This window comes from Thermobia domestica, chromosome 13 (assembly GCF_964235325.1).
Source record: "Thermobia domestica chromosome 13, izTheDome1.hap1.1, whole genome shotgun sequence".
In the NCBI taxonomy this organism is placed as follows: Eukaryota; Metazoa; Arthropoda; class Insecta; order Zygentoma; family Lepismatidae; genus Thermobia; species Thermobia domestica.
Window position 1 is genome coordinate 214832451 of NC_137466.1, and position 14969 is coordinate 214847419.

The 14969-nt window shown below is 37.0% G+C and overlaps 1 protein-coding gene across 4 annotated transcripts in view; it reads right to left on the bottom strand.

The window, feature by feature from the left end:
- The window catches only part of LOC145669009 (metabotropic glutamate receptor 3-like), a 150223-nt gene that overhangs the window by 48600 nt on the left and 86654 nt on the right, over positions 1–14969 (bottom strand). For all 4 annotated transcript variants that reach the window (XM_081737337.1, XM_081737334.1, XM_081737335.1 and 1 more), the window contains exon 2: positions 1191–1362. In XM_081737337.1, the coding sequence (XP_081593463.1) occupies positions 1191–1349 (159 nt within the window). In that variant the 5' untranslated portion in view covers positions 1350–1362. The remainder of the gene's footprint in view (positions 1–1190; positions 1363–14969) is intronic.

A 14969-nucleotide genomic window follows, 5' to 3' on the forward strand; every position in this document is an offset into this window, starting at 1 on the left:
TACTTTGATGTTCTTGCGTTCTGACATTTTCTCGAAACTTTCAGTGCAATCCTCGTATTTTATATGAATATACGAGATCTATTGATTGCTCTACTTTCTAATCAACTCATTATCTAAGGAATAAAGCCTTCGTCTTCTATGATTCTTACAGATTTTTACAGCAATTGGTAGATTTTGTAAAATCACGTAAGTAAAATGAAAATGAAATGAAATCTTTGAGTTTTACGTCCCACGGTTATGCCGGTTAGGCTAAAGGAGATGGTGATGATGAGTAATGAATGAAATGGTGGAATGAAGAAAGTGGGAGGGAACGGGAGAACCCCGAGAAAACCCACGGACACGGTGTTTGTCCACCACAAAGTTCACTTGGCGGGGGCTGGGATCGAACCCTGGACCCCAAGCACCAGAGGTGAACGCTCTACCACTGAGCCATCGCGGCCCCCTAAAATCACGTAAGTCTCCCATGTTAACGCCACAACCCAAATTTTGAAACACGTCTATTGCTTATTTTAAGGACGAAATGTATTTTTCCGTATTAAGATATAGGACCTATATGTTCAATGTTTACTAGCTAGGTTCAGGCTCAGGGATCTACGATATATAAACCCAAAGTACTACTACTACTACTACTACTACTACTACTACTATTATTATTATTATTATTATTATTATTATTATTATTATTATTATTATTATTATTATTATTATTATTTAACAACAAAGTTCTATTTTGCTCTTTTTACCGAAAACTTCGAAAACATTCTTTGGAAAAAAAAATGAGGCTGAACTAGCAGTATGACATCTTAGGACTAACAGCCCCTGGCGTTGTGGCCAAGGGCGCCCATGTTGTGGTTTCCAAGGGGAGAAAATATAAGCGAGGTTTCCAATATAGTTTCAAATTTTGCTATAACTAATGTAAAAATTCTATTGGTCTTTCGATATTCCCAAGTATGACTTCCTCTTAGGGGGGGCAGCGCCCCACATAGCCCACCCTGATGGGCGTCCTTGGTTGTGCTTACTTTCCAAAATTACCAAATTATTTGCTGCTATTGAGTTATTACGTTTACAATGTTGTCATAACTTTTGCTAACTCCAAAATTCCCGCTGGGCCAACTGATATGCACAGTATACGCAATTAGTTAAAGAGTTTCAGTTCCCATTCTATTGTATTTTGTGACGAAATAACGAACCTGAATTCTGCCACACTGTCCGTTCGTTCCCTTGCTGTGAATCGGAAACAGTGCCCCCAGCGTGATGTCTCCAGTGAGGTTCACAAAAGGTCTATAGGCGACGACAGCGCCAAGGGAGGTGGTGACAATTATCACAGTCAACAAGCTTCCAGCATCCATCACTGTAAGATTCCTGGAAATAAAAGAGAAAAACAACGTAAGATGATCATTAAATTACGTAACGTAAAGAAGAATCATTAAGTTACAATTTAATCAGTGTTAAGCAGTTCATTGGTCTTATTCAGTGATTAATGCACTTCAAATTTTCTGCACTATACATCATAAAAAACTAAATATTTGAAAACAAATTAAATATTCGAAATATCGTCATATTCTTATACAAAAGATAATCGCGAAGTGCCAGACTTAAGAGGCCTCATCCCGGCGAAATTAAAATACCGCTAATTTTAGAGTAATTATGTGATATCTTCAAATAGATAAAAGATAGAATAATTGAAATATGGAACAAGAGCGCCCTAGACAATATTATTTTGCGTGAGGTACCGTTATCACAAGTCACCTAGTGGCTTTCCGTTTTCAGCCGTTTAGAAACGCGAAAATAAATGCCGATTTTTTTAAATGGCTTGAAATCGAAAGCTGATAAATGAGTCGTGATAGCGGTATCTCATGTAAAATGATATTTTCTAGAGCGCTCCTGTTCCACATTTCGAATATCTTTTATCTATTTGAAGATATCACATAATTACTCTAAAACTAGTGGTATTTTAATTTCGCCGGGATGAGGCCTCTTAAGATAATTAAAAGCATTTGCAGATTTTTGAGCATTGATTCCTAATTTAACCCTCGTTTTTTAGATTTCTCTATACTATGTATAAATACAGTGGCGTACGCAGAATTTCATCAAGGGGGAGATTCTATAATTTAATCTCATATCCTTTCAGGGCTACATCGGCCAGTTGCAAATGGCAAATATATAGTAACTTAATTCCAGCAAATATCATTATATGTATGGAAATAAGTAGACCTATTTCAAATAACATAGGTGGGAAAATCTGTTATTTTTACGTTCCTGTCTATTGGCGTCGGCCCACAAACACAAATTCGGCCCACGATGGGCTGAAGGCGGTATGCTCATGACCAGGCCCGGCCCTAGGTAATTTGCCGCCCCATGCAATGGCATTATTTGGCGCCCTCTCCTTTTCTCCAGAAAGAATAAATCTTAAAATTACGTTTTTAAGTACGCTACCCTATCATGAACAACGAAGGGAATGGAAAGAGTACTCACACTCAGAAAGGTGTAAACACTACAAATACAATCTCGTTGTGCCTGTATTTTTCTTTAAATAACAATAATATATTGTTAATGAAAGACAAAGCAAACACACCTGCAGAGGAAAGATTGTAATCCTTTTTATAGAATTCAATATCGAGCTTTAATCTGAATATATCAGTTTGCAATTCCAGTGCAACTAGCTCTTTCATCTTTATTTCTTGATTTTCCTTCCACATCTGTTACTTTTTTTAAAAAAAAACCTTGTTTCCACCTTCCTTGATAACGAACTTGTTTGTGACAAAGACAAGACTAGTTTTCATATCAAAACTGTGATAACTAACTAAATGGAACAGGTGTTCTATACTGTTAGAGAATTGAATTTTTGTATTTGACAACAATCAAGCAATTCATGCTGGAATTTGTTTGACCATTTGCTTTAGCACTATCCATGTGACAAACTAAGACGACCTTAAACATCATTTATGAATGTAGTATTCAAATAGAAGGTCAGCTTAGTAAATTTATCTACCATCATCATGAAGTTTGTTTCCAACAAGATTAGTGGCGTATACTGGTTTGCTTGGCTTGGGCTACTACTAACTTTATAACACCTGTGCATTAATAATAATAATAATAATAATAATAATAATAATAATAATAATAATAATAATAATAATAATAATTTATTTATTTATTTATTTATTTATTATGAGAAATTGCGACCACAGCCGAAGCCATAATAGTCATATATGCAATTATATACAATGAAATATTACAGGAAAAAATACAACAAAACAAAAAAAAATTAAAATACATGAAATCATGACAATCAAGAAAAGCAAAAGAAAAAACATTAACACAAGTTTCATAAAAACTAAATTACAAAATAAAATTACAAACATATCCTCATTTCAATAAAGATTCAATCAAGTAAGATGTATTACTAAAAAATTTACATAAGTAGATTATGAAATAAACAAATTTAAAAAAAAAATTAAAACACATGAACAAATATACACCATATGGGTAAAAAAAATAATTCAATGGACAATATACAAAAAAGGATTAAATTAGGTATTTTAATTAAATATAACAATCCAAAAACTGTTTTCTAAGCGCCAAAAAATTCGAATCAAAAAAATCAATTTTGAGTGACTTTTTGTTTATGTTGTCAACACAAATAAATAATGGCGAACCAACTAAATTACTATTACACAATATAGGACGGTAAAGCCTAGATTTATTCAAGGGAACTTTAATAAACAAATATTCAATTAAGTTCAGTTTCGCATGTATTATATCATGAATAAATTTAATTTGCCTTAAATTACGACGAACTTCGAGAGCAAGTAAATCCAATCTAGCGAGAATCACCCTATTGGGCAGATCATATAGTTTAAATTTATATTTTAACCAGGTCAGGAAGGAAATCTGGACTGACTCCAAAACTTGAGTAATACTAATGAGGTTACGGTTCCAAATCAAGCTAGCGAATTCCAAGTGGGAACGTACATATGCATAATATAAAATTTTGCAAGTTGTAATATCCTTAAAATCTCTAGCAGCCCATTTGATGAGTCCCAGATTCCTTCTAGCCTTGGAAACCATGGTTGAAACATGATGGTCAAAAAGTAATTTAGAATCAATCATAACACCTAAATCTTTGTTAACTGAAACAGGTTGTATTCTATACGATTTATTGAATAATAATAATAATAATAATAATAATAATAATAATAATAATAATAATAATAATAATAATAATAATAATAATAATAATAATAATAATAATAATAATAGCTCTCGCTCTTTTGAGTAATGAGTAATTGCTGGGGAGTCTAGTTTCCCTCTAGTTACGCCTACGCTCTTCCTGCTGGTCGCTAGCGCGCGTGCCTTTGGTGGACATGATCCCGGGTTCAATTCTCGGGGAAGAGTGTTGAACACATTACAGTGGTTCATAATCTACCTTAGCCTGTCGATCCATGTCTCATGTAGCCTTGGTGCTGCAAAGGGACACTTCTATCGAACAAACAAACAATAATACATAAAAATACGTAGTAGTTTGCAAATAATACCGCTATAAATCAATTATTTACCTATTAATATTTGATTTCTAGGGGTCTTGTTTGGTACAAAAATGCCTTGATGACTTCATCGTTATGGTTGGACTACTTCCGAAGATCCTGAAGAAATGACTTCTTATTCGGCATTAGCGCTAAACCAGATAAACGTTCCTGTATCTGAGTTGATCAACAATAATATTTTATCTTCTTTAGTACAGGAAACGTTCTTTCTACGGATGCTGACGTAGCAATCACAATTATTGTCACAATTAACGCAGCTAACTTAACTTCAGGGTTCACTTGATTTAACTTTTCGTGGTAAATTGTTGACAATAGTGCATGAACTGGTTTGTTAGGGAAATCAAAGGCTTCTGCTTAATATATTAGACTTAACTCATTTTTCAGTCGGACTTGATCAAAATGATTGGCGTAAGATTTTAACAATGTGTTTAATGCCTTTTTTCGGAAATTCCCTTTTGCCTACAAACTAAGAAATTTTGAGAGTCCAAAAGATGTGTGAATTAAACTCTAATCAGAAAACCTATCATTAATTTCCACATACACTCGATCGAGTATGTTGTAATATAGTTGTTTGTAGTGAATTTCATCATTTTCTTTCCTTGTTTTTAATGGTGATTTTGCTCTATTGTCCGAAAAACCTTGCAGTTTCCGTATCATTCCAAATGGAAGGAAATCCATTATGTTGGTACTCAGTTATAGTATTTTTTAAAAACTTGAACCCCTCTTATAAACAATATGCTACAGAATGGTTATAGTTTGATAAATATTGACGCAAACCGCTACAGAACGAGGTTCAATATGTCCCTCGTTCCCAGAGACCTCAAAATGCGCTGTCATTACTCGTATAACTTTCTTTTACTTTTCGTTCACGCCCAAGAAACCGATTTCTCTCGTGGCAACTGGTCCTACCTGACAGGCCGTTCGTACTCTGCGGGTGTAGGTGGAGCGAAGGGGAATACGCTCATAGCTACACGATTCTTGCTGAAGCAATAACGAGTAGAGGTTTCTGCTGTTTTGCAATGTAAAGCTCTCAAGAATTCAAAACAGACTACGGGCAAAGAAGCATGCAGATGTTTCTAAATTTATAAAGTTCTCAGAAAATTGTATCATCGAAGGGCTACCGCCGGTAGGCCCGGTCGCCCACAAAATACGCCACTGAACAAGAAATATTTATTTTAAATAATACATGACAGATTCTGCCGTCTTTCGAAGTTTGCTATCCTGTGCCAATGTACGCGTTACACATGTGGTAGAGCTGGCCCTGCTCATGAGGAAGATACCTACTACCCTGTGTATTTTCAATAAATTCATGATTACTGTTATTCAAAGCTTTAAAAGGTCCATTTTACTTCACCGTGTCCTTTTATTCAACTATCGAAATGTATCTTTTATTTAATTTACGGAATTTACTTTAGAGTCAGAAAGAGGTAAGCAACCCACGCATTGACCTCATCAATCAGTTGTCCAGCCAGAGGCCATATTGAACTTTTATGTTTCAACAATGGCCGACTGAAAGAAAGTAGCTTGTTCTCCAAAGACTAGATGACCAGCATAGAGATTTATCCGCCCGTGGCCAAGAGAATTGAAGGAAAAATATGATTGTTTATATTAACGGAAGCAAGACCAAGGAAACTTTTGTTGCTACGCAACGCAGTTTAGCGCAGGCGGCTGAGTGTCGCGAAAAATACCTTTTTTATGATTGGAACCCGATCTGTTTGTCTTTGAAGGTCTCTCTCTTTGTATATCGCTCTGCTGGTCTCGATAGCAACCGACAACGGACAGACAGGTATTTCTTCAAAAGAAATTGCTTCCAGAATAAACGACTTTCCCCCTGCCTCAAAATGGCTCGCATTCTCACTGTCACATAACATATAGTGTTCTCTCACAACCAAGAAATCTAATTTTGTTAACAGGAATAGATGTCGTTTAGGGGTTGTGAGTTTTGCAAGACGCACACATATATATTTTGAATTCGTTTCTTCTTTATCTTCTGGGATACTTAAGCCTCAAGATGGAAGCGATGGGATAGGCCGTATTTTAAGCTCAATTGCATAGCAGTAGTTTGTCCTGAACAGAACAAAATCGGAAAATGTGTAATGGTTTCCCAACACGCAATCTCATTTTCTAAGGAGAGAAACAAGGCGAATATTAATGAGTTTGTTAAGGAAAGTGACGGAAGAGTGGCTGTTCTTGTTCTCTTAATAGTAAGTATGTGTATTACGGTCTAATATATCACCACAGGGACAAGGGTGCTCATCAGGGGGGGTAAGGTGGAGCGCTCGCCCCCCTCTAGAGGAAATTGTACTTGAGAAGATCGAAAACCTAATAGATTTTTAAGAAAAGTTATCGCAAAATTTGAGACTACATTTAAAATGTAGCTTATACTTGCTCTTCTCTGGAAACCACAACACGGGCGCTCTTGCACAGGGATCATAGAACATAAGATGACCCCTTACACAAACTTTCTTCTTCCTCTCCTCAACTATGGGTTGGTGGACAAGATGGAAATTTTAAAACTTTTCTATTCTATCCTTGATCTTCCTCTTCCTGGTTTTCCTTCTGCCTTTTCCTCTATCAGCACGGTGATCCAATCGGAGTGCTAAAGAAGATGGCCAAGCATGCTGTTTCTTCTTTTTCCAATTATCTTCATGATCTGTCGTCCTTCATTAGTTTCCTTTAGTACGTCTTCATTCCTTTTCCTTTCGGTCCATGATATGCACAGCATTCTGCGCCAAAACCACATTTCAAATGCTTCCAGCTGGGATATTTCAGCTTTTCTCAATGTCCACGTCTCTGATCCGTAAAACTCCACGCACCATACCAGAGCTTCCGAACGCAAATGACACATTTCTTGATGTTAGCAGTCCTCTTTCTCTATTGAATGCTTGTTTAGCCTGCACTATTCTGGAACTTACGTCTTTTTCACTTCTTTAGTCTGAGGATATTAGACTTCCTAAGTAGCGGGAAGTTTTAACGTCTTCGATTTTCTCTCCCTCTAGCTATACTTTGCCCTTCTTGTCCTGCTCTTGTGCACTTTATCCTTTGGTTTTCTTCTTATTTATCTTCATTTTGCATGTTTTTTCCAGTTGGTCGTTCAGGTTTGAAAGTGCTTCCTGCAAATTCCTGTGCAATCCGAATTCGTGCAGATCCATCCGTTTTAGTTAACCTGTGCGATATCTTGGATGGGTGGCTACCAGGCCGTATTTAGGTAAGTGCTATTCTGTGCTCGAGCACAGTGCGGCAGAATTTAGGGGGGGGGGGGCAAAATTTTGGATTTTTTAAAGATTCGCAATAAAGTAATATTTAAACCCGCAGAGTCCTGCACAAGCGCAAGACAATATGTTAATGTGTTTAATTCTCTCTAATTACAGTAGTTACTAATTAGCTAACTTATCTAATTATTTTTAAAATGTCCTCCTCTCCCACTCGTACCCCAAGGGATGAGATGAACTTGAACATCATGAAAACCGATACCATTAAACCCGGCGACCTCGAAAACTATGAATTCAACAATAAATATGTCGTTTTCGATTGTTATTGAAATCTCGTACCTTTCCTGGGGAATGGTATATGATCTTGAAGTTGAATTGGATTAAAACTGTCACTATTCATCTCAACAACCCACAAAACTATGAATTCAACTCTAATATTGGTTTCTTTCGGGGGGAGGGATTTTGTAGTGGGGCGGCAAATTATTTAGAACATAGGGGCGCACAATATATAAATACGCGAAAACCAGCGGCGTTTACTCAGCGTCGTAAAGACAAGTAGTGAGGTACATGAACGAAAATAGTAATGAACTGCAGTCAAAGAAAATCGTCCACAACGACGATGGGTCTTGCGATTTACTGACCACTTATTCTCAAACTTAATCGCATATTATTAGATTTCAGGCCTTCACACAAGAGAACTTAGTTCTATAGTTAATTTTCAATTTCCCTAATACGTTGGACATTTCAAACAAATTACAAAAATAATTTTGTTCAGAAACTCTAGAACGTTATATTTGAGGATCTTTAAGAACTGGATAACTGTCCAAATTACTTTTCGTAGCTATTTCTGTACTAAATGTAGACAGCAGTGTTGCTCATACCCAGTTGCCATTTCACCTGCATATAAGGAGTAAGTGAAATTTCACACTGACTCATAGTTGCTAAATTTTTACTTCTCTCCCCCCCCCCCCCATCCTTTGCTGTTCGTGTTTCTCTCTGTTACTGCTCCAAGCGTAAAGGTATTCTGACGCTTTTTTCACCCAGCAGCATAGACAGTAATCTCAACAGTGGGAAACGGTAGGCTAGCCAACTGCCAACGTTTGCCCTACGTTGTAATTGGCCATTTTGTCGAACATTTGCCAACCAACTCGATTGCCAACGTTGGTCCTACGTTGTAAATGGGCACTTTGCAGAATATTTGCAAACCAACTCAATGATCAACGTTGGCCTTAGGTCGTAAATGGTCACTTTGCGGAACATTTGCAAACTAACTGAATGGGCAACGTTGGCCTTACGTTGTAAATGGCTACTTTGCCGATCATTTGCTAACCAATTCAATTTCAATGTAACCCTTACGATAAAAATAAAGTTGCATTCCTAGGTTCCACAAACAGAATAGCTACTGCGTAAATAAAGCAGAAGCAGGTATATGATTCTCTTTTAAATTTGTGCAATACATTTCCTTGTTCTAGTAGCAGAGACGATAGGCCCAACAGTGAGAAACGGTAGAGAAGTAAACTGGCAACTTAGACCTTACGTTGTAATTGTCCACTTTGCCGAGCATTTGCCAATCCTGCCAGGGCAGCGATGCGAGTAAATGGATATTACGAGGATAGTTGACGTAAAATTATTGATTGCTCAACATATACTTTAAACTATGTTGAGCCAACGTATTTTTCAATTTTATCTTTGGAATTAACAATTCTTAACCATGCCGATCATTAACCTACGTAAAGTCTACCATTAGCCAACATAGAGCTTTACCAATAGCCCAATAACCTATGTAGAACCTACCATTACCTTACGTAGGGTCTCCCATTCGTCTTATCTTCTTCTACCGTTCTAGGGTCTATCATTAGCCAACATAGAGCTTTACCAATAGGCTATGTAGAACCTACCATTACCTTACGTATGGTCTTCCTACCATTTGTCTTCATAGAGCCAATCATTAGCCTACGTAGACCTTATTTATTAGTCTACCTAGAACCTATCTTTAGCTTACATAGAACCTATCCTTAATGGCACCCACGTTATCTCAGGCTCCTACTCCGTCGAGCTGTCCTGAATGAAACTTGTACTTTCCTGAACATAGGTTCTGGTTTGCTAACCACTTATAATGCTTCTCACACGAGTTCGCACTCAATTGTTGAGTTGAGATAATAGATTTCTCGCTTCATGAGCAACAGAAGCTACAAAATAGATATTTAACAGTGCTGTCAGTTCAAAATGCGACTTTATAGTAATATTCAGTAGTTTTCTTCCGGTTTTAAAACCCACCTTAAACTGAAATAGGAATTTGTCTTCCATATTCTAATGAGGACGAACCTCATAAATTATTCCACACTTCGTACATGAAATGACGTCACCCAAACTCTAATGTTATTACGGAAACAACGTCAATCAAAACAAGGATATTGTATTGTGTTTGGACCTTATTCTGTTAAGATTGTGTTTGCTATTGTTATATAAGAGACGCCAATAAACGGTGTTGAAGAACACCCAAGGAAAAAAATCAGGTCTACAAGTTTGGAATTCTTATTTTAACTGCAAAGAAGAAAAGTAATAATAAGAAAAAAAAACTGTATTCAATTTCTACTGGTTCGATTGTAACCAAGGAAATCTGTCAGTAATGCATCTGAGTTGATATGACGTAAATACAAGATCGATGTTATTTCTCTTTTCTGTATCTTTAACCTCACTTTTCCTTTTGAAGAAACAAACCTCTACACATAACGACTATATTAAAATGTATTTATTGTTAGTTTCCTTGGACGATAGGAGGTAATGACACAAATAGTTACGTTGCGTAATTGGTAACGGTAAGTTATAGGTAACAAAGTGATTTCTGGAGATTTATTTGATGACCAATACACTACCACACAACTATCCTAACATCTATCTAAGACCAGGGCCGGCCCTAGGTAATTTGCTGCCCCGCCCAATAGCATCATTTTCCGCTTCCTGTCTCCAGAAAGGGGGGTTCTTAAAAGCCACGATTTTAAGTATGCAGCATCATCATGAACAACGAAGGGGAGAGAAAGTGCACTCGCTCTCAGAAAGGACTAAACACTACAAATACAATCTGGTTGTATGTGTTTTCTTTAAATAATAATCTATTGCGTTAGTGAAACACAAAGCAAACACGCACGCAGAGCAAAGATGGTAATCGTTTTTGTAGAATTCGATATGGAGCTTCGATTTCAATATATCAGTGCAACAAGCTTTATATCTTTATTTTTTGATTTTCTTTCTACGTCTCTTAAAAAGTTTTTTAAAAAATTGTTTACACCTTCCACAACAACTAACTAAATGGAACAGGTGTTCACTCCTGTTCGAGAATTGAGTTTTTGTGTTTGACAACAATCAAACAATTTAATGCTGGGATTTGTTTGACCATTTGCTTTAGCACTGTCCATGTGACCTTGAACTAATGCGTCTTGAACATGATTTATGAATGGAGTATTCAAATAGGTCAGCTTAGTAAATTTAACTACCATCATCATGAAGTCTGCTTCCAACAAGAAATATTTATTTTAAATAATATAGTTAAGACAGATTTTATCGTCCCGTGTAAATGCACTTGTTGCACATTTAGTAGAGCCGGACCTACCTAAGACACAATTTATTAGTCAGGTAATTAAATTTAAAGTGTTTACGAAACAATACGATTCCAAATATTACATTCTTCTCTGGTTAGATGTCTCTCGATTGGTTTTACTCAGTTTTCCACCCTTTTCTCTCCTGGACCAGACTTTTCCAGGAATTTTTCCTTTCTTAAGTCTTCGATCTTTGGTCCGTATATTTCAATTGTATCCTCTGAATAGTTTTCCTTTTGTCATTCTTTCCATAACCAACAGGATGATCCTCCCATGTCTCATAAAGTGTCCCACCCTCCTATTTCTTCTCTAAGAAAGGGAGCGTGGTGGCCTCAGTGATAGAGAGTTTACCTTTGATGCGTTGAATCCCTGGTTCGATCCAGGGGCGTCATTTAGGAAGGGGGCAGGGAGGGGCATTTGCCCCCCTGAATTTGAGATTTATATAGATTTTATCAATAGAATAGTAGTAAATGAGTGAAAAACACGAAATTTTACTTATATCGAGGGGTTTTGCCCCCCCAAGCAAAATCTGAAATGACGCTCCTGGTTCGATCTTCGACCAACATCATGTCCAGTGGTTTACTCAGGGTACTCCCGTCTCCTTCCACATTCTCATTCCACCAATTCTCCAGTCATCATTCATTTGCCTTAATCCTTTTTGGGAATTTTGGGAATTTGAAAGTAAATTTTAGATTTTCAAGCAAACAGCCACTGGATCATCACTATTCGTCCTAGGATTTGGTTCGTACTTCATGCTCTTTAAAATAACGCAACTTTCCAAACGGTACCATTCCATGTCCGTTATCATATACGTATATACCTGAAATGGGGAAAATGGGGAATTTAGAATAGGCCTCTACAGGTATGATACCTATATTTACCATAAATTCCGAAAGGGTTAATATCGTCTCCCTTAGCCAAGAGCGCCGATATTGTAATTTCCAAGGGGGGGGGGGCAAGTATACGCGACATTTCAAATCTAGGTTCAAATTTTGCTGTAACTAATGTAAAAATTCAGTTGGATTTTCGATATTCTGAAGTACGATTTCCTCCTGGGGAGGGGGGGGCGAGCGCCCCACCTTGCCCCCCCTGATGGGTGCCCTTGCCCTTAGCCTAAAGGGTGTAATCGCAGGACGTTAAACTGAAAGATTTCTTATAATTTCATTTACTTATGTAAGTATTTCCTCTTCTGCCATTACCTCCATAGCAAATGGAGTCTGCAATTCCCTTAAATAAATAAAATAAAAGGGAGGAAGTATTGAAAGAGTATAGGAAATGTAAGAAGAGAAAACAGGTAAACCAAAGACGACGTCGAAAATAAGATGTAAGATTATTGAGACATTATGAGCAACTCAATTTGCTAGGTTGAGATGCGGTGATTCAGTGGTATTGCGCTCACCTCCGGCGCGTAGAGTCCATGGTTCGATCCAAGCTTCTGCCAAATTTGTTTGTGGTGGATAAATACCGTGTGTGTGGGTTATTCCACTTTCTTTACTCCATTTGTTATCACCATCACCGTCTTTCTTAGCCTCAGAGCATAAATGTTGGCCGCTAAATTGTTAAAAATTGGAATCATAGGAACGATAGAAGACCAAAGGGCCAGATTGAAGAGGGTGGAACCTAGGTGGACATAAAATCTACAGTCAGGATGTTTTCTTGCCGTCGTTATATGTTACAGAATAAAATAACTTATTATTGCATCAGAAATCTCCCATGTGAGCCTTTCTGTGTTCCAGATCATATACATTCTTCTTTTTCGAGTGATCCTGCCGTATAAACATATATTGAACGACCAGACTTTTTATAGCCGCAACTGAGTGCTGGATTCATTATTGGCAAAAATTTAGAGACTGTAACTCAAAAGAAAGTCTAAAAAGTTCGACAAAAATCTACAATTGTCTTTATGAATTAAAACACGGTAGGTAACATCTTTAAATTTGCTAAGAAGAAATATATTTGAAATTGCATTACTTTTCTGCGGTTGGAGGGGATGAGGTTCCGGAAGTTCAGCCTAACTACGGTTGAATAGGAGTATTCAGTGACGTAACTAAGGGGAGGGACAAACGGGGCTTGTGCCCTGGGCCTCGGATTGGAGGGGTGCAAAATTGGACAAATATTTATTTTCGCTATAAGGAAAGGAAAGGAATTTTAGCAAACTAAAGATCATTAAAAAAAAAAAAAACTTCAGAAACTTAACAGGACAACAATGACTCACCAACCTTAGGATCATATCCATAGAACATAAGTTAGTTTCAAAGCTATCTTTGGAGGACATTGTAAAAACCTTTGCAGCCAAGAGATCCCAAAAAGTTAAATTTTAGTTCTAGCTTTCTGTATTTTCATTTAACTTACATGGATTTAAGAGATTTGCAACATGTCCGAGTAGGCCTATAATACTCGAGACAACAGTTTGACTGTCATAATTAAATATTCTATTTTAAAGCAACACACTGTTGATTGATTCTACACATATGCAGATCCAGATATAATTAAAAAAAAAAAAGTGATTTGCAGTTATTCATGGGCGGCTTTAAGATTTTAATTTTGGGTAGACCCGCTCTCTCGCTTATGGATACGCATACACATTTGATTGATTAATGACGGTAGGAAATTCCTTTTATAGTAGTGGTTGATGCTATTTGTTAAATAATTATCTACTATTAATATAAATACTGGAAAATATATTTACTATTTATTGTATCTTATAGTGCTCATATAGTTTTTAAAATTTTGGGGTAGGCTCGTGCCTATCCAGTCTACCCGCTAAAGTCGCCATTGCAGTTATGATAAGACTATAAGAATATGTCAAGCGTGCTACTCTCAGATTATTTGGCAATCAAATAATATTAATAAGTTTGGTGTTTTACCTTGTACTCGGGCAATCGGGGAGCGTTTTTTGGTATAGTCGGTCGGGGGAGGAGCACTAAGGCGAGTTCTTGCCCCGGGCGATTGAAGTCTGCAGGGGCTCGGGTCGAGCCCGCGGACCTACAAAGCATATTTATCACTTCGGGCCCAGGCTGGGCTCGGGCCGTAAATTTTTAAATATACAACCATATTTCTCGGGCCTAACTTTGTAAATATACTGTACAATGATATATATGTTGCACCGTTCTTTTTGGAGAACTTTTAAAGCACGACTGCAAAATTAAACCTCTAATTGCTGTAAATAAAAATACAATTTTGCATTAATTTATTAAGTTTCTTTAATTCGGGCTTATTTCGGCTTCATTTGATTATCACACGAGCTCGGACATAAATGCTAAAACATTTTGGACTCGGGTCGGGCCTCACATTGTAAATTCACGAGCCGGGCTGGGCCCGGGCTAACAATTCAGGCCCGTGCAGACCCCTACAGGGCGACAACTCCCTAGTTGTATCGCTGGAAGTGTTAATCTGATTCCGAGGTCGAAATTGAAATATTGAAACCAAACAATAGAAGACATAGGGAAGGAAAACCGCAAAGAAATAAGACTGGCCCAGGATATGGAAGTAGGAAGCTCAGAGATATCTAACCCACAACTCTATAAGTTTTTTTTTTTTTTTTTTTTTTTTTTTTTTGTCTTTTACTTCTCAGGAGAAACACGAAAATGAAATAATCTAGGAAAAATTCCCAT